The following is a 20,532-nucleotide window of genomic DNA, read 5'->3' on the forward strand; positions in this document are numbered from 1 at the left end:
AATAATACATGGGTTCTAGTTGATTTGCCACCTAGTTCTAAACCAATAGGATGTAAATGGGTTTTCAGAAGAAAATATAACACAGATGGATCGATTCAAACTTTTAAAGCTAGATTGGTTGCAAAGGGTTTTAAACAAAAAGAGGGAATTGACTACTTTGATACATATGCACCAGTGGCTAGAATAACATCTATTAGAGTACTTTTATCTTTAGCATCAATATATAATTTATATGTACATCAAATGGATGTTAAGACAGTCTTTCTAAATGGTGACTTAGAAGAAGAAGTTTATATAGAGCAACCAGAAGGATTTGTTTTACCAGGGAATGAAAGAAAAGTTTGTAAATTAATTAAATCTTTATATGGTTTAAAACAAGCACCGAAACAATGGCATGAGAAATTTGATTCTGCAATTTTGGAATATGGCTTTAAACATAATAGTGCTGATAAATGTATTTATTCCAAATTTACAGATCATTTTAGTGTGATAATTTGTCTTTATATTGATGACATGCTTATAATTGGAACAAATATGGAAGGTGTGAATGATACAAAGAAGTATCTAACCTCAAAATTTAAAATGAAAGATTTAAAAGAGGTAGATACAATCTTAGGTATCAAAGTAAAAAAACATAGTGGGGGTTTTGCTCTTTGCCAATCTCATTATATTGAGAAAATATTAAATAAATTTAATCATTTAAAAGTCAAAGAAGCAAAAACTCCATATGATGTTTCTTCCAAATTAACTGAAAATTCTGGCAGGGCAGTTGCTCAAATTGAGTATGCTAGTGCAATTGGTAGCTTAATGTATGCTATGCATTGCACTAGACCTGATATTGCTTTTGCAGTATGTAAATTATCAAGATACACTAGTAAGCCTAGTATTGAACATTGGAAAGCAATTTCAAGAGTTCTTGGTTATTTAAAAAGAACTATAAACTTTGGTTTATTTTATAATAAATTTCCAATTGTGTTAGAAGGTTATACAGATGCTAGCTGGATAACTAGTATTAATGATAATCAATCAACTTCCGGTTGGGTTTTTACCTTAGGAGGATGTGCTATTTCTTGGGCATCAAAGAAACAAACTTGTATAACCCATTCTACAATGGAATCAGAATTTATAGCTCTAGCAGCAGCTGGTAAGGAGGCAGAATGGCTGAGAAATTTTTTATTAGATATCAAGTTGTGGCCACAACCGATGCCTGCTGTTTCCTTACATTGTGATAGTCAAGCAACAATGTCTAGAGCTTATAATAAAATTTATAATGGAAAGTCTAGACATATTAGCTTAAGACATGAGTATGTGAGACAATTAATCTCTGATGGAATTATTACTATTACTTATGTCAAATCTTGTAATAATCTGGCAGATCCGTTTACAAAAGGGCTCTCGAGAGATATGATAAAAAATACATGTGCTGGATTAGGATTAAAAATATTCCATTAAATTTACTAATGATGGGAACCCTACTTTATAGTATTATTACTAAATAAAGTTTAAAGGGTAACAACAAGTCATTAGTAAATGTTGTAATTAAGTACTTAGTGTATTAAGTTAATGGAATGAGGATGAGTATTTATACTCTTAATGAAGTTTAAAATTATTACAAAGGAAACTTCACCTATATGAACATAGGAAGTGGTGCCGCTTCAACAAAAGTGAGAATAACTTTGTAAATGTTCATGAAAACAGGAGGTAGCACAAGGCCATATTCGTGCTAAAATTTTGGTGAACTTTTTAAGTCGAACTAATTGATTCGTGTGTGTAGTATTTCCGGTTCTATTTAATAGGAATCTAGGTTTAAGCTAAGGCCACCATGATTTCTTTAGAACTTTGAAATACTTACACTAAGGAAAAGTTTAAATCGAAAGATACTTTTCATTATGCATGAAACAATGGGATCTAACAATAAAAGCTAAGTGATAGATTGTTATAAATAGCTTGTATGTTAGATAGTATAGAGAGAAAAAATTTCTATATTGTTAAAATATAAGAAAGTGAAGGAATGGCAAGAGTGAAATATGTATAGAATTATATATATATAATTCAATATATATTATTCTATTATGGCACTTAACAAGTAGATGTGTCTGTTAATAGACAGACATATCAATTCTATACAAACAGTCACAACTGTTTGTATAAGTATCTGTTAATAAATAGACATGTCTATTACATAAACAGTTGTATCTATTGGAGATAGACAGATGTGTCTATTTAGTAAAGGTGCCATGACTTTTCATTCTTTATAAATATGGATGAGTTTTTTCAATCCAGATATACTACTTCTACTTCTTCTTCTTTTCTTCTAATCTCTCTAAATTCAGTTCATATAAAGAGTTCTTAAGGGAAATCTTCAGGAGTTGCTGTCTGCAGATTTCAGGCTTTGTTGTATCCTGGAGGTATATTGTCATAACCTTGCAGCAATCTAGTGGGGGCAATTAATACCTTAAAGATAGTGATTCATCACGCCTCAAAGCCTATTCTACACCCACTGCCTCAACAGTTCTTGTCTCTGCTTCTTCAATCTCACCCAACAATCAAAGCTTTATTGAAAGGTTGAGGTTTTGTTTCTCTTAGTGATGGTTTGGCTATTTGGGTGTTTCTTTCTATATGGGTTCTATATGGTAACTATTAAAGATGCTACCAATGTCCTCTGTCAACATCTAGTCCCTTAAAATGGCCATGAGAGGCTAAAGGAACTGTTATCCACCGCTCGAAGACCCTATAGTGTTGGCTTTGTTTTCAGCTTGCAATTGGCCTAATCGGAAGTTTTGTTGCAAGTGATAGGTCTGATTCAAGTCATTTCCTTGGTTTTGATGAGTAGACCTTCCTTACAGTGTTTTCTAGAGTTTCATCATCCTTCGCTGCCATATCCTGATGCAATGCTCCTTCTCCATTTTTGGTGTAATGCTCTTCTCCATTTGCTCGGCATTCCAGTCATTAAAATTTTATAATGTTAAATATTTTATGTATTTTAATTTTAGGCATTTAAAAAATTTAAAATGTGAGACTTATGGTATTTATTTTAATAATTTATGAGTTTTTATTTTAATGTCCAATTGGCACTCTCCCCACTTCTTTCATTCATTTTTTTTTTATCATAAATATTAATAATTTTCTCTTCTGATAATTTTTAGATCTAATTATATGAGTAGTCCCTTGAAAATTCTTCTACTAAATAACAATTACAACTTTTATATATTCCGATTCCTATGATAATTCAATTTTTTAGGGGCTAAAATATTAACTATTAATTATTTGAACATACTTTTTATTATATTTACTGTTATGAAAATAATTTTTCTAAATCATATAACCTTCTTTTAATTGTATTTATACTCTAAATATATTATATTGTAACATTAATTAATATTTTGAGAAATAATAATTAATAATTATTCAAAAATAAAAATTTAATTTAAGTTAAACAGATATATAAATATTTAAAATTTAATAATATTTAAATTACATTTACTATATTTAACAAGATAATATAATTTTAAAATTATAAAATATAAAAAAATATTAAATTACATTATTAAAATAAAATAAAAAAATAATCTACGCAATATGTAAATAAAATGACTAATTAAATATTATTCCTTCCGAATGGCTTATCAGTTACTTAAATACAATCACTTAAATTTTAAATATTTATAAAATCAAATTAATAAAAAAGTATTAAATACTTATATGTAATTTTCATAAAATACGTACTAAATAAAATTATGGTTGAGATCAACTTAAATTTAAAAAAAAAAAATTATTTCAAGAGAGACCCTCATATGTAATTAAAATATATATATATATATATATATATATATATATATATATATATATATATATATATATATATATATATATATTTTGTTCATTTCAATAGAAATTACAGCTATCTGTTTGTAGAAAATCAAACCTCAGTGCTCTACTTGATATCATACTTTTCCTTTAGAAAAATAGTAAACAACAGGATTTACTTTTTGACTTCTACATTCATGGAATTATAACAAAATCATAAATGGGAAAGGTTTAGGAATCTCAGTTGAGTTTAAAATTCTCTTCAACGTCCAATGGGAAACATGATCTCAGAGAATTCCACTCCTGGAGTTTTATCTGAATTATTAGAGCAAATGCATTGTCTACCATCAATCATCATACAAACATCACCATTCATCCCTCCATAAGCCTCTTTTGTATCCCTCTCCTCCTGCAAATCAGCAGCATTCTGCTGCTGCATTGCCAGCTCTAAATTGCATAACACATCTCCCATGGACGGCCTTTCAATTCCCTTTTCTGCCAAACATTTCTTTGCTATATCAGTGAAAGTCCTGAAGCATTCATGGTCAATCTTTCCCTTCAGATATGGATCAATTATCTGATCAATAGTCCCCATTTGGCAGCAATGCAATGCCCATTCTGCCAAATTTGCTTTCTCATCATACTCTTCTTCCTCTTCTATTCCTACCATAGGCATCACAGCAGGCCTAGAACATAAAGTCTCAAACAGTACCACTCCAAATGAGTATACATCAGATTTTTCTGTCAGTTTTTGTCGTCGATAATATTCAGGATCCAGGTAACCAAAAGTACCCTTCACCATGGTTGAAACATGTGTCTTAGTCTTAGACTCTGTCTTTGCGCTCGGGCCTGTTTTCGATAACCCGAAATCTGAAACCTTGGCAACCCATTTTTCATCTAACAATATGTTGGTGCTCTTGATGTCTCGATGGATGATAATGCTCTTTGCTCCTGTGTGCAAGTAGTGTAGTCCTCGTGCTGCTCCTATACAAATCTTGAGCCTCTGCTTCCATGGAAGTGGAGGCTTCTGGCTCTTGTAAAGGTGATCACGTAGCGTACCTCGAGCCATGTAATCATAAACAAGAATCATTTCTTTGTTCTCCATTGAATAACCAATCAGAGAAACTAGGTGGGTGTGCCTTAACTCTGAAAGCATGGAGATTTCAGTTTGAAACTCTTTTAAACCTTGGTGTGAACTTGGATTGGCACGTTTTATAGCAACATTGGTGCAGCCACCATCGATGGTCCCTTTGTAGACCATCCCAAATCCGCCAGTGCCAATGAGTAAAGTATCTGCAAAATTGTTGGTTGCTGACTTTATCTCAGCAAGTGAGAAGATCCGACAATAGTCTGATGATTTTCCTTCCCTAGGTTTTTCTCTGCGCTGCTTAAAATTTGAGACTAGTGAAGAAAAGCAGAAGAGAAAATTGGTGGCCAAAACACTCCATCCAAGAACACGGGCTGCACCTATCAAAACACAGTGATCTTCAGCATAATCTTTGAAGTCTGAATTTCTTACTCCAAATCCAAATGGATGATTTCCTGCCAGATTGTTAAAATAGTCAGACAACTTGAAAATTTCCAACCCATTTAAAATCGGACCTGCGTGTATTGCGGATGATCCATTGTCACTTGCTATCGCTATTGATAGAATCTTTTTGCCTTCTCCTGGTCTTGAAAAGTTGACGACATAGTCCCTGGAAATGGGAATTCCAACCCCCTGACTCCAATGAAAAATATCAGCATGATCTTCAGCAGTTTGATTGTTGATATAAACATGAAACACTCTTCGACCTTCTTTCTGAATCTTCCTTGAAATCTCACAGAAATGAAGCCTGACTAGGTAGTAGAAGCCAAAATCAACAGGAAATGACCATCTAGCACTATATTTGCTTGCAGACACATCCTCAACTGCACGGGCAGATGCGTAAACTTGAACTGGAGCAGCGTATGTAGGTGCCAATAAGCTTGACTTAATTTCAACTTCTGATTCAATAGTACTTGTCCCAGCTTCATTACTTACAAAGTAATCGGCGTCCCTTGTCCAGAGGCGAAACATTCCAGTATCTTCTGGTTGAGGGATCAAATCCCCTCCTACGTTCAGCCGGTACATCATCTCAAGGGCTGTAGAGTTCCCCATAGAATAACCAGAAGGCTGTCCAATGAGGGGCAGTGGAACATTTTCTTGGATGTAAAGATTCGAAGGCATGGAGACGATTTCAATCTTGTTGAAAAAAGCATATGCACCAGAAATCTTCGAAGATGGAGTGAAAGTCACATTTAATATTTGGCTATATGTGTTGATACAGAATTCTCTTACAAAATAACTAACATCTGAGGGGAGTTTGGAATAGGAGGATTCAGAAGTGGTAAGAACTCTGTACCGATCAATATTGACAGAGAACAATGCCTTTGATAAATTCAGTCCTGAATATGTGATTGGTTTAAAGTAAAGGCGAACAAACTTGGGGCCAATGGAGACAAAAAATGGGTAAGTGAACTGTTTTCTAAAAATGCAAGCAGAAACTTTTGGTTTCACGTCACGGTAGTGAGGATCTAAGGCATATACTCTTGTCACAGATGAAAAATTGAATTTTTTTTCGCTGGCAGAAGTTGATTTGAAATCAGAAGATGAATATGATGGAGAACAATCCATTGCGAAGTTATCCGAAGGCACGTAGTAAGGTAGCTCATCAGCAGAGAGGGGTACTGTGCAGCAGAAAAAGAACAAAACAACAAGAAACATGATTGCTGCAAGCTATGAGCTAACTAAATGAAACAATGGTATATAAGCATTTGATAAACAAAAGACTCTGCCGCTTAGTTGTGACCATTCAGTAGGCAGTTTGTTTTCAGGTAGCTAGATCAAACATTTGAAGACAGAAGACTTCGAAGGTCTGGCAGTCTACCTCTGAAAGTAAACTTGGCGTGTGGACTGGTAGCTAATTTGGTTGTGGGATCGACAGAAAGCTGTCCAGAATGATAAGATGAGAAATGTCAGAACGTCTTCTATACGATGATTCTGCTTTGATGACTTTTGACGATAAATGACTTGAAAAAACGTCGTTCCAGGAGACAGCTGACTCTGTTAACGTGTAGTTTCTTCTTTAAAAATCACCCTCTAACCACCCAAGAAGCTGTGCCTATAATTCTTGAAGGGACATGAGAAAGAAAAAATCTTAATGTTTGATGGCAAGTATCAGCTATTCTTGGCCATATATCCTCTGTATTGTAAAGATATTGCTAGAATGGGATTCCGTGGACCTGAAAACACAAAGACCAAAGTAGGTGCTCTATTTTCTGCCTGAATTAGCTATAATAGTCTCTCAAGAAATCATCTTTATTGGTTTCCCGATTATTGACTGTTAGCATAATTACAGTGATCAGCATGATTATAAGATATTTGTATAGCATAATTATAGTAATTCGCATGATTATAGGATATTTATGTAGCATAATTACAGCAATTATTATTCTTGTCTAAATTAGCTCATATTCTCATGTATAAATAAATGTAATATCTCTGTAAATAAGACACAGACAAATACACAATGATTTCCTTCGTTACTTGTATTCTTTCTTCTAACATAATATCAGAGCCGTAAAGCTTTTATTTCTAGTTTATAGGGTCTCTCTTCTCTCTTGCAACCTGTTCTGGTTCATTCTTTCATTCCTGTTATTATAATATTTTTTTTTCTCCTCATCTTGTTATCAATGGAGAAATCTGATATTTCAAAACATATTGCAACAGTTTTAACTTGTTCCAACTATAATCTTTGGGTTCAAGGAATAAAAAGTTTTTTGATAGGTCGCAAGCTTTGGCGTATTGTTACCGGAGATATCACCACGCCGACAAGAGATAACGATGAAACTGATGCAAAATTTGCTGACTGTCTTGAGGATTGGGATAGTAAAAATCATCATATCATCACCTGGTTTCGCAATACATCTATCTCGTCCATCCACATCAAATTTGCTAATTATGACTCTGCAAAAGAAATCTGGGATTTTTTGGCTAATCGATATCAGACCACTGGACTTGCCTATTATTATCAGTTGTGGACTACTCTTCATAATCTGAAACAAGAAGCAGGTCAATCTGTGAATGATTTTCTTGCCCAGGTCCAACCCATTTGGAATCAAATATCTCAAGCCAAAATCAGTGAAGATCATCTTCATCTCATTCAAGTTCTAATGGCTCTTCGATCAAAATATGAGGCCGTTCGAGTGTCCCTGCTACATCGAAATCCACTCCCATCATTGGATACTGCTATTCAAGAGATTATTTTTTAAGAGACTCGTCTCAGTTTGGATAAAACTTCTCAATTTGAAACTGCTCTTGCAACTACTCGATCCTCACATCAGAAATCTGGCAATCAACTCTGTAAGAATTGTAATCAAATTGGTCATGATTTTGCATATTGTCCTACTATAGAATGCAGATATTGTCATGGTTACGGTCATATTCTTGAACATTGTCCTACACGTCCTCCAAGACCAAAAGGAGGGCATTCTAAATTCAAGAATGTCTCAAAGCCTGGATCTTCCTCTGTCATTGTTGTTGCTGCTACTGAGGGTTCTACTGCCATCACCATGAGTGATCTTGAGGCACTATTCAAACAGGATATCTCTTCTAATTCTCCTGCTGCCATGTCTGCCATTCTGGATAATTCTTATTGGCTTTTTGACTCTGTATGTTGTAATCATATGACCACTAATTTTAAATTCTTGTCTTCTGCAAAACCTGTATCTTCTTTACCACCAATCCATACTGCAAATGGTACTAAAATGAACATCACACATACTGGTCATGTGTCTACCTCAAATCTTCATCTCCCTGACACGTATTATATCCCTAATTTAGCGCTCAATCTTATTTCTGTTGGTCAGTTGTGTGAAAAAGGACTAAATGTTATTTTTTCTCCCATGATGTCCAGGTACAGGATCCACAAACGGGACAGATTCTTGGGAAGGGTTGCAGTGTGGGTCGATTATTTGAGCTTGCATCTTTACATCTTCCTCAGAGATTTGTATCTGCAGCTACAATCCCTAATTCCTCCATTCATCAATGGCATCTTCGTCTTGGTCATGCTTCTGCCAGTAAAATTCAACCTTTAATTTCTCGTGGATTATTAGGATCTACTAAGTTTGAGTCATTTAATTGTTTAAATTGTCAGCTTGTAAAACAACCTGCATTATCTTTTTCTCATAATAATGCTACTTCAGACACAACTTTTAGTTTAATTCATTCTGACATTTGGGGTCCTTCTCCTATTTCTTCAATAAATGGTTTTCGTTATTTTGTGATATTTATTGATAATTATTCTCGGTTTACTTGAATATATTTTTTGAAACATCGATCTGAGTTATTACAAATTTATATCACATTTGCAAAAATGATTAAAACTCAGTTCTCATGTGACATTAAAATTCTCCGAACAAACAATGCCATGGAATATCGAGATTCTTCTTTACTTCAGTTTCTTAGTCCACAAGGCACCATTGTTCAACGTTCTTGTCCTCACACCTCTCAACAGAATGGGCGAGCCGAACGCAAGCATCGCCATATTCTTGATTCTGTACGCACTCTTCTTCTTTCTGCCTCATGTTCAGAAAAATTTTGTGGAGAAGCAGCTCTTCATGCTGTTTATATTATTAACCGTCTTCCTACCTTGGTTCTTCATAATTTATCTCCTTTTGAAAAGTTGTTTGGAGAACCTCCTGACTATTTCATCCTTAAACCTTTTGGATGTGTTTCTTTTATTCTTTTACAACTTCATGAACATATCAAATTAGAACCCCGTGCTCGTCTATGTTGTTTTCTTGGTTATGGCAATGAACACAAAGGGTATCGTTGTTGGGATCCTGTTTCTAATAAGTTACGCATCTCTCATCATGTTACCTTTTGGGATAATACTATGTTCTCTTCTCTTTTCAAATTTTATCACTCTGTTAATACTGACTCTCTATTTTTCACTGACTCCTCCAAAGAGCTGTTTCCAAGTCCTGATCCAGGTGATTGTGATGTGCTCAATATTAGCCCAACTACACCTGCCCCTGTTGAATCTGCACCAATTGTTGATCCAGTACCTGCGCCTGCATCTCCTCCCAGCACTACTCTTCGTCGTTCTACCCGTGTAAGAGAAACCCCTCATTACCTTTCTGATTTTCACTGTTACTCTACTATTGTAACCCTTCATGAGCCTCGTTCTTATCGTGAGGCAAGTACTGACCCTCTTTGACAGCAAGCTATGACTGACGAACTTCAGGCTTTAGAGAAAACTCATACTTGGGATTTAGTTGATCTTCCACCAAACAAGACCCCTATTGGTTGCAAATGGATTTACAAAATCAAGACCCATTCTGATGGAACTATTGAACGCTGCAAAGCTCGCTTAGTAGCCAAAGGGTACACTCAAGAGTATGGTATCGACTATGAAGAAACTTTTGCTCCAGTGGCTCGATTAACATCTATTCGCAGTCTCTTAGCTATTGCTGCAGTTCGTAAATGGAAACTTTTCCAGATGGATGTCAAAAATGCTTTTCTTCATGGTGATTTAACAGAAGAGGTTTATATGCATCCTCCTCCTGGTTATCATTCTCCTCATAAGGTTTGCAAACTTTGGCGAGCCTTATATGGATTAAAACAAGCTTCCAGGGCCTGGTTTGCCAAATTTAGTTCTACTCTTGCTCAACTTGGTTTTCTCTCTAGTCCACATGATTCTGCATTATTCACTCGCCAAACTGACAGTGGTATTGTTCTTCTGTTGGTTTATGTTGATGATATGATAATAACAGGAGAAGATTCATCTGGTATTTCAGAGTTACAATATTATCTCAATTAGTATTTTGAAATGAAAGACCTAGATTCTCTCAACTATTTTTTGGGTCTTGAAGTTTCTCAAAATTCTGATGGCTATTATCTATCTCAAGCCAAGTATGCATCCGACTTACTTTCTCGAGCAGGCATCACTGATAGCAAAACAGTATCAACCCCATTGGAGCTCAATTGCAAACTTACACCTTTTGATGGCACTCCTCTTGATGATCCTACTTTATATCTACAGCTTGTTGGGAGTCTTATTTATCTCACAGTTACTCAACCTGATATTTCATATGTTGTTCATCTGGTCAGCCAGTTTATGTCTACTCCTTGCTCAACTCATTTCTCTGCAGTACTTCGAATCCTTCGTTGTATCAAAAACACTCTTTTTCATGGTTTTCACTTTTCTGCTACCTCCTCCCTAGTATTATCTGGCTACTCTGATGCTGATTGGGCTGGTGATCTGACAAATCGTCACTCTACAACTAGTTATTGTTTCTTCTTGGGCAATTCTCTTATCTCTTGGCATAGCAAAAAGCAAACTGTTGTCGCACGTTCTAGCACAGAATCTGAATATCGTGTTCTTGCTGATGCTACATCTGAATTACTTTGGTTACGGTGGTTATTAACTGAATTGGGTGTCACTCATTCTTCTACCACAATGCTTCATTGCGATAATAGAAGTGTCATACAGATTTCTCATAATGATGTATTTCATGAGCGTACCAAATACATCGAAATTGATTGTCATTTTGTACGTTATCATGTTACTCATGGCACGATATGTTTGATTTCTGTCTCCTCTGTCAGCCAAACCGCTGATATATTCACCAAAACGCATTCTCCCGCTTGCTTTCAGGATCTCTTAAGCAAACTCAAGTTGGCACCTGTGCTACCACCTTGAGTTTGAGGGGGGGTGTTAGCATAATTACAGTAATTAGCATGAGTATAGGAGATTTGTGTAGCATAATTACAATAGTTATTATTCTTGTCTAAATTAGCTCACATTCTCATGTATAAATAAATGTAATATCTCTGTAAATAAGACACAGACAAATACATAATTCTTTCCTTCATTACTTGTATTCTTTCTTCTAACACTGACAATGTCTTGCATTTATGCACTATTGATCTCCATATCACAAAGCACATTATCCATTTTCACTGCCTTTAGTCTCTTCTTGTAAATTGGTTCTACCATCAAAATTAAGGCTGCTGATATGATTTTCACCTTAATTTACACCAATGTAAGAAAATTTTCAGTTTCTTTCTATTTAGAAAAAGAGAGAGAGAGAGAGAGAGAGAGAGAGTGAGAGAAGGGTATTTATCTTAATAGATAATGATTGTGAAAACATAATCGGGTTTAATCTATTGGGGATGACAATAGAATTTGGCACTGATTTGGACTTCATCAGAAAAGCCTGGGAAGTTATCTACCATTTGTCGCTCTGCAACCCACCAATTTGGTGAGTTTGATTCGGCCTTTGAAAGACTTGAGAGAAGTTACCTTCCTCATTTTCTTGGTCTGCCGGGATTTGTCCGCGCTTTGCTTTTCACGGCAATCTATTAGAACACGTATTGGGTAAGAAGTTATTAAGATTTTAATTATGACAGAATCATTGTGCGAGCAAGTTTGCTATGCTAATTTTCCCATGATGATGCAATTGTTGTTACGTTCTCTTTGGTATCATGGTCTTTTATTTATAGGGTAACAGGCTTTGATCACCGAAAATTAGCACTTTCAAGAATTCCCTAGAGTGCGCAGAGAAAGTCACATGTCATGTTGATCTTGAGAAGAGTAGCTCTAGTGTTGCATATTTCTCTAACAAGCTTTGTAGATATGAAGTCACTGTAGATCGTACTTTGTTCACTACTTTGAAGTGAAGTCATATATGAAGCAGAATTTATGGAAAAATTATATTACATATGAAGCCTCCAGTTGCCATAATCTTTCCATCCTTGTAGTTCATTGTTGATCCTACTCTTGTATTATCTGCGAAATCTATCCTATGCAACACTTATAACAGAAACATGCAACAGAAGAAACAATATGATTAGTTCACTGGACAACCATCAACCTCTATGCCTTTGGCTGTTGGACAGGTTGCTAAATCACAATGTTCGCCATCTGTACCCCACCAAGTTAAAGTTCTGTTTTCCATGCCCACTGAAAAGTACAATAGCACTGCCATGAAAGCCACCCCTGCATCCAGTGCCGCTGAAAGGATGTAATTGTACCTTTGCCACCACTGCTTCCGGTAGCGGAAGATGAAGAAATTAAATATTGTTCCAACTATGATCCAGGAATTGTAGTTTACTGCTGTTGCTGGAGGCATCATTCCAGTTGATCCTAGAAGAACTGGAAGGTTGATTAGGGGAATCCAAGATTGCTTTGGGAATGTCTTGTGTAATAGCCAAACTATAACTGGTCCTACTGCACCTCCAAGGAAGAACCAATTCATGGCTTGATAATTTCCAAGACTTCCAAAAATCCGTCTAGGTCCAACCAAACCCCATATGACAGATGCATCAAAGAAGACTCTGTCACCTGGGCATGTCCAAGGACTGTCAGGGGGAAGCAGATCGTCCTGGCATATGTTATTAATGGAGTTTAGCAGCCACCATGCCACTGCAAGGTTGATGGTTCCAGCAAGCATTGTTCCAATGAACTAGGCATTCCCATATGGAAAAGAAAAATAGAAATAGAAAAGATCAGCTATTGTGAACCAAAGCAATGTAGTGTAAAACCAAACGATACAAAGAATTTACAATTGTTTAACATATGATAAAATTCTCGTCTCCAAATGATTTGGAATGCCCAAAAGGTTAGATGATTTTCCTTGCCAACATTTTTTTTTTTTTTGGGTTGGAGGTGGGGGGGCGGGGTGGGGGGTGGTGGTGGTGAAGCAAATTTGGTTAAAGCTTTGGGTTCTTACAAATTCTAAGGTGCTAAGTTGAGTGGATGCAAGGGAAAAGTGTTTATGATTATGGCATAGTGTTTCAGAATATAGGAATTAAGAACAGAATGGCTGAATTTGCATGAAATATCCACATTAATGTTTTAAGTACCCAGATAATAATAGAAAAGAACAAATTCAAAAGAAGATGAAGTCAAGGGTTTGTCTTTACAATCCAGTAAAAATCACACTTTTGTCACCATAGTTATTCTATGTTGAAGTTCAGTCATTCTATGATTATGGAATGGCATTTTGGAATATAGATCATTCTATGAATTACTTTATGCAATCATAACCTCAACTGGGTGCTTCATATTTTGTTCTTTTATTTTCTAGGTGCTTTAGGTAGCAGATTGGTTAGAAGAAAAAGTATACCTGAACCAAGAACATTGATCTTGGAGGGATCTTCATGTAGTGTCCAAGCTTGAAATCATTAAGGAAAGAGACAGCCTGAGCCATACTCATATAACCATAGGTTTTGAAGCAGACATTGGCTATTGGTCTTCCTGGATATATGATACCCATGACATACTCTGTGATTATGTTTAGCCCTGGTGTCTGTACATGAAGTGTAAGGTCATTAGCAAGAAAGGGAAAAAAAAACGTATTTGCATAGAAGATGAAACAGGGAAAAGCATGGCTACTATATAATGGAACCAAAGCTTTCAATATGATTTTCTTTACTACCATTTGACCTTTTATAAAGCATCTTCTCTTGAGGTGGGACGTATTAGTGTGGCTAAACGGTTGAGAATTTTATCTTTTTTCAGATTTAGATATGTAAATGCAAGCAAAGTTCAATGAACTCACCTGGTTTGTTGTGGCAGTTATGATGCTGATTGGAAGGGTGAAGAAGAAAGCCATAGCGCTGGCAAAGATGAGTCCCCACCATGGCATCTGAACCTCATCATTCAAGACTATGCAGAGAACAAGCGAAATTGCAAGTGTAACAGCCAGCAACAGGTGAAACCACCAGGAAGGTATTTCCTTGTATCTTTTCATCAATCTGGTATGGATATCCTCATTGCCCTTGTAAGAAGCTCGATATCTCTCATATATCTCCCTGTAGAGTATAGTTTATATTCTGCTTTTAGCATTTCATAGTAACAGAGGACTCTATCATGCAGCTGACTAAAAATATAGAAGGAAGCTAAAAGGTGTCTAAGAGCTTTCTTTGAGTGAAAGATTACCTTCCATAGAACAAAGCCACATGCGTAAGTGTCGACGCAATGGTTGCAAAACCAAACCCATAAGTAAGAGCAAAAAACATGCTCAAATAAATTCTTCCTTGCTCCTCATACTTTGGCAGATCTAGCTCAAACTTGTCATTAACAATAGCTGTTATATCATACTTCTTGCCTTGGGCTGTAAACAAGTGGGAAGAGAATATGGGAAATCTGTGTGCATTGTACAGGTCTAGTCCCCAGTAAGCAATGGGAATGGCAATGTAGATTATCAATACATAACCCAGGAAAACATTGACAATGGCAAAGAAAGGGCTAATGAGGGGGCTGAACAAGAAAGATGCCACAGCAGACCAATCAAGACTAAAAGCTCCAAGTCCAAGGCCTCTCATGCCTGAGCCAAGTTGCTGGGCTGTTACTGACTTTGAAAACACCCAGCAGAGCCATGAGATGCTTGTAAGTGTTGTGAATAGGTATCCTGGAACTACATACCAGGAAAAGCTGCAAATTAGTGCAATTAGGAAGAACTTAGCCCTTGTCATGCGTTGATCTTTTTCATCTTTCTCATGCAGAGCCCTGCAGAATTATACCAGAGAATTTATGATGACATTAGCTCATTTCCATTTTCTGACTACATCAGTTGTTCCAAAATACTGCAAATTAGATTGCATATTTGGGAAAAGAAACTTGTAATTGTTTAGTATTCATAATCTGACTTAATTTTATCCAGAATTTGTGCTAAGCACTAGCCTGACATATTATAATACCAAATTAAATTAAAAAGGTTATTGAAGGAACCGTAACCCCACTCTTCTTCCTCCACCTCCTGATGAGGGTATTTCAACAGCCTGCACCTTCCCAATTTCTGGAGTAAGTGTTTAACACAGCAAGATTATTGTGATAATCAGATGGCTATCACCATCATAATCCTTATTATCATATTATTATTTTCTGGCCTACTTCTTGAGTGCTTAGTACATAAGGATTATCCCACACCAAAAGTTAAGAAATCATCAACTTTCTGATCTTTCTCTTGCTAAAGCCATGAACTCTTTTAGTTCTATAGTCTGAGAGCTCCTAAATTTCAACCTATAATCAGTAGAATATCCTCATAAAGGCCAAAATTTCAAAAATCATGACAAAGGAATTGGAATATGAATACAAAAATATTGACTTTGTTTCTTTCTTTTTGATCTAGAAGGACTGGAATTTTAGATCTTACACTGTTAATTAGATTGGACTCTATTTGAATTCAAGATTTTATAATCTCAAAAATGACTTCTTAATTTTCTTTTTATCATGTAATAATTAGTGGACAGCACAATAGGAATAACTATCTTCTTTTCTCACATAAAGATGAATCATGTTAAAATAAGTAAATGAAGATACTTAAATTTAAAATCTCTTCACTCTCCACACTTTAAAGATGAAGGAATACTAATTAGACTGGCCTCATCAGCGACTTTTGTATAATTATCTACGTATGCCACTATTATTAGTCAAGTCTCCCAGTGCACAGCAAAATATTGTGACTTCCTTTATATATATATATTAAATTAGTAGATAGCCCAAATTGACTTGATCTTCCATTTACCATCATCTTCACATCATATGAGGTCAGCTAAGCAGACAATTTATCTACCAAGAATTTTGATTTCAACAAAGCCAATTACCTCACTTAAAGGAACATTTGAAATTGACTTATAGTTAAACAGTTTTTCTTTTCCTTTTTTTATTAAATAATAATAATAATAATAATAATTTCCTTTCGTCCATAACAAGAACAACCAACTAAAAGTACGAATATAGCTTTGTGTTAATGAGCTGTTAAAGTAGCAAAAGTTAATAACTTTGGAAAGTTCTTTCTGCAAATGTCACATGATTTTAGCCATTATTTTTATTGCTTGTTACAGTGCTTCACCTCCATGGAACTAGAAAGTGGATTCCGATTGAGCTGTTATATTAAGTCCAACGAAAAATCCAAATCATAATATAAAATTAAATCAAATAAAAAAAAATAATACAATTTGATTTAGGAATGGCGGTGGAAAGATAGTGATAAGTTGTTTTATTGGTTGTTAATGAATTGGTGGTTAATTATTAAAAAGATTCTGGCTGGCTTCAAGTGGAGGAAATAAAGTTATAAAAAAAAAAAAAAAAAACAACTTTAAATGAGAAAAGGAAGAAAATGGCCATTATTACATGCATATCTTGTATGTATATTTCAATAATTCTTGGTCATATCCATTTTTATTTGGCTACCTTTCACACAATAGTTGGGAAATTAAAAATAAATAAATAACTATTATTAGAAAAATAATTATTTTGAAATCTTTATAATTAAAATATAAGGAAATTTTAACTTTAAATAAAATTTTAATATCTATATTTAAAGAGCTATTGTTTCGAAATAAACTCTTATTATCATGATGTGTGATATATGTATAATTAGCATGAAGAATTAAACTCTAATAATTTTATATCCTCTAAAAGAATTTATAAAAACTTAAAATTTTAATAGTTTGAGTAGGCAATGAGCAGACCTGAAGAGGGAGACCTGAACCAGAGTGCTAGGCCACCACATTTCAGCAGGCTCCACCACATACTTCCTCAGCAGCCCCGCCCACCCATATCCTAATACCTGCCATTTCCATCCACCAACCTCACATTACTCGCTTCACATATTCTCTTTATAGATATATCATCTTACAGCTATGAAATGGATCAAGAAAAACTAGAATTTTTTCATTGGGCAACTACCAACCATTAATAATAAATCCACAATAAAGACTTACCTGTGTTGTAACTATGAGAATCCAACTAGCCAAGATTGAAATTTTCCTCTTGTAAAATGCTTTGATTATAGTAACAATAGCAACAGCATAAGCAGATCCATTTCCAAATGCACTTCCAGCATTTGCAAAGATGGAGATGAGTACGTGCTCTTTCATGTTAAATGGCCCCGGGTTCAAAGAAACCGTTCTTGACCCGAAACCAGGTATCCGAAACTTGGTAGTAGGTAGCACAGCAGCCAAGAAACGGCCGACAGGAAGTGTGGCAACTTGTACGGTGATTTGGGTGATAACAAGAGGCTCTGTTCTGTAAGAAAAGAATTGGTTAAGGAAAGAGAGAAGTCCACATGATAGCAAACCCAAGAACCACATCCTGAAGGTCCATACAGGAAGGGTCGGGTCGTCCGTGTTGGTAACGGTTAGCCTGACCTCCTCAATGGGGGAAACGTCGTCATCTTCAACGTCGTTGATGGGTTTTTCTGGGTCTGATTGTTTAGTGCCGTTGCTGTTAACAGCGGTGGTGGTGGTGGTGGTGGTGGAGGGGTATGTTGTTTGTGCCTCTAGAGTCCCCATGGTGAGAGAGAAGTAGGAGGAGGAAGGGTAGGAGGTGGAGGCCTATAGCTTGTCCCTTTATTGCATGCTTTTGGGGAGTTTGGCTTCCAACTTTCTAGTGGGAATCCAGGATGAGAATCCGGAAGTACTGTTACTAGTCAACTAAGAAAGTTACATGTTAACGTTTACTGCCCTCCCTCAACTCTGTAAAATATCATAAATTACCAGTAGATCAGGGATTCAAATTAGTTACCGTTGAGAGAATCTGAATCTTTGTGTCACTCTCAATCTTCGATTTAGATAATACTAAGAGATTAGTATTCTAAAAGTATAAGCCTCACCTCCCTATTTTTTAATATTTTAAATATATTTAATAATTAATTGAATAATATATAAATAAAAAATTTTAATTTTAATTTTATTTAAAAATATTCTCTTAAATAAATAATTTTGTTTATTTTTTTTTTCTTTTTCTCAACTTATGACAATTAATTAATGAATTATTTTATTTTTTATATAATTTTTCAATTAAATTTATTAACAAAATTATTTATTCATTTATGCTTATATAAGACAGTTACATTTCAAATAATTAGTGAGTGCAACAATTTGAAATTTTAAAAATAAATAATTTTGAGTTCTAATAAATTTTTAATATGATTATATTATTATTTATATTTTAATTTTTAAAATTATTTTAAATATTTAATTTATAACTAATAATAATAGTAAGTGAATGAACCTAGACGTGTATACTTCCAGGTTCGATCATTTTCCTCATGGTCCTCTCCCCTTTTTCCCTTCTCCCGTTGCTTTCCCTCTCCCCTCCATTATTTTGGCGAAGGCAGTTCATCGCTGACCAAAGATACAGCAAGTTTCGGCGATGCAAACGGAGGTGGACGAGGTGCAGAACGGGCGGCGGTGGCAGCAGCAACATCTTCACAGGGAGAGAGAAGAAAAGTGACCAAAACCTTGGAGGTTCGTTCCAGTCATTTCCGACGCCGGACAGGCGTTAGTCTGGCAGTCACTAGCTCCTTTCGACTCCAGCTCTCTTTTGCGACCCACGAAGTCCTGTTTCATGGCCATTTCCGGTGAGGATGAGAGAGAGAGAACTTTGGGGAGGGGGGCAGATGGGTATCTTAATTTTGTTATTAAAAATAATAATATAATATATATACTAATTAAAATAAAAACTAATTATATAATTAATATATTAATAAAATAATAATAAATAAATAAATATATAATAATTTTACTAATAAACTTAATAAATAAAATGAAATAATTTTATAATAAATTATTATTAATTAATTTAATCATAAAAACAGGTAAGAGAAAGAGAAGAAAATAGTCGATGATTTCTCATTATTTTTAAGAAAAAGGGTAAAAATGGACAATTTTATTTATTTACTTTACAATAATTGATTATAGCCAATATTTTAATTATGAGGTATTAAACATTGTTAAGGAAAAGCACTTCATTTTAAGAAAATATTACCTCTTTTATTTCTCTGTAAGGCCTATATTATCATAAGTATGTTTTATATTTATCACTTTTAGTAGATTCTGTATAGCAAAAACTAATAGAAATTCGTGTTAATTTTTTATCAGTTGTTTGAATTGTTTAATATAAATAAGACTATATTTATGGTAAAAGATTTAAAAAACTTTTTATATTTTACCCCAATTGGTAAAATCTGAAGTTTCTATACTTGTTAATATACATCAAAATGAGATTTTAATCTTTTGATTTTTGACTATTTTTGTATGAAATCTTCTCTTATCAAAAATATTTGATCTCTTATCAATATAGAATGAGAACTATTTTAACTGTTCAAAGTGTAAGTGAGTGTACTCTGATCTTTTTCGCTGAGGGATAAAAAAAAGGAAAAAAAATATTTATTTTATATGTAGAATAAGTTCTTCATAATTGTATTAGAAGAATATGTCTATGCAATGATGAATCGTTATAATATATCATTAAATTGTCATGATTTTAATAATAATATTTTTTATCACTAAATTATATGTGCATGTGTTCTGTTTATTAAAAAAAGAAATAATGAATCAATGAATCTATTAATATTTATACTTTAATATTTTTTTTTCCTGGAATAAGATATAATTGCATATTTAATTAAATGTGTTTCATATTCTAATTTTTTTTTAACAAAAAATTTAGATGAAAATAGGTTCTTTATTCTAAAGTCAAATACATCACTAATCTTATTAAAAAATTACAGTAAAATTTACAAATTATTCATTAAATAAAGAGGTCAATAAAATATAAACTCTTATATTATTTGATAATTAATGTAAATATTAATTCTAAATATTACCTAAATTAGTAAGTGAATTTTCTCAGTACTTTGAATTAGATTTTGTAAAACTCTAGTCTTTTTTCTCCACCTTTTTCT

The 20,532-nt window shown here is 34.3% G+C and overlaps 2 protein-coding genes across 2 annotated transcripts; both read right to left on the reverse strand.

The window, feature by feature from the left end:
* Nucleotides 1-3,906: 3,906 nt before the first annotated feature.
* Nucleotides 3,907-6,880, reverse strand: LOC110649372 (receptor-like protein kinase FERONIA). Its single transcript, XM_058151297.1, has one exon. The coding sequence runs from the start codon at nt 6,551-6,553 to the stop codon at nt 4,070-4,072; it is 2,484 nt and encodes an 827-aa protein (XP_058007280.1). The 5' UTR covers nt 6,554-6,880; the 3' UTR covers nt 3,907-4,069.
* A 5,639-nt stretch (nt 6,881-12,519) lies between these two features.
* On the reverse strand, nt 12,520-18,229 carry LOC110649373 (oligopeptide transporter 4). Its single transcript, XM_058151298.1, has 6 exons — nt 17,567-18,229; nt 17,315-17,412; nt 14,778-15,347; nt 14,398-14,650; nt 13,963-14,145; nt 12,520-13,299 (listed from the first exon to the last, which is right to left on the reverse strand). The coding sequence occupies exons 1-6, from the start codon at nt 18,134-18,136 to the stop codon at nt 12,685-12,687; spliced, it is 2,289 nt and encodes a 762-aa protein (XP_058007281.1). The 5' UTR covers nt 18,137-18,229; the 3' UTR covers nt 12,520-12,684.
* Nucleotides 18,230-20,532: the final 2,303 nt, after the last annotated feature.

This window comes from Hevea brasiliensis, chromosome 8 (assembly GCF_030052815.1).
Source record: "Hevea brasiliensis isolate MT/VB/25A 57/8 chromosome 8, ASM3005281v1, whole genome shotgun sequence".
NCBI lineage: Eukaryota > Viridiplantae > Streptophyta > Magnoliopsida > Malpighiales > Euphorbiaceae > Hevea > Hevea brasiliensis.

Excerpts from the sequence above, each read along its gene's own strand:
- LOC110649372 (XM_058151297.1), bottom strand. The coding sequence starts at position 6,553 with ATGTTTCTTGTTGTTTTGTTCTTTTTCTGCTGCACAGTACCCCTCTCT.
- LOC110649373 (XM_058151298.1), bottom strand. The coding sequence starts at position 18,136 with ATGGGGACTCTAGAGGCACAAACAACATACCCCTCCACCACCACCACC. Across the intron at positions 14,651-14,777 it reads GTGGCTTTGTTCTATGGAAG|GGAGATATATGAGAGATATC; the intron begins GTAATCTTTCAC and ends TATACTCTACAG. Across the intron at positions 14,146-14,397 it reads TAACTGCCACAACAAACCAG|ACACCAGGGCTAAACATAAT; the intron begins GTGAGTTCATTG and ends CTTCATGTACAG.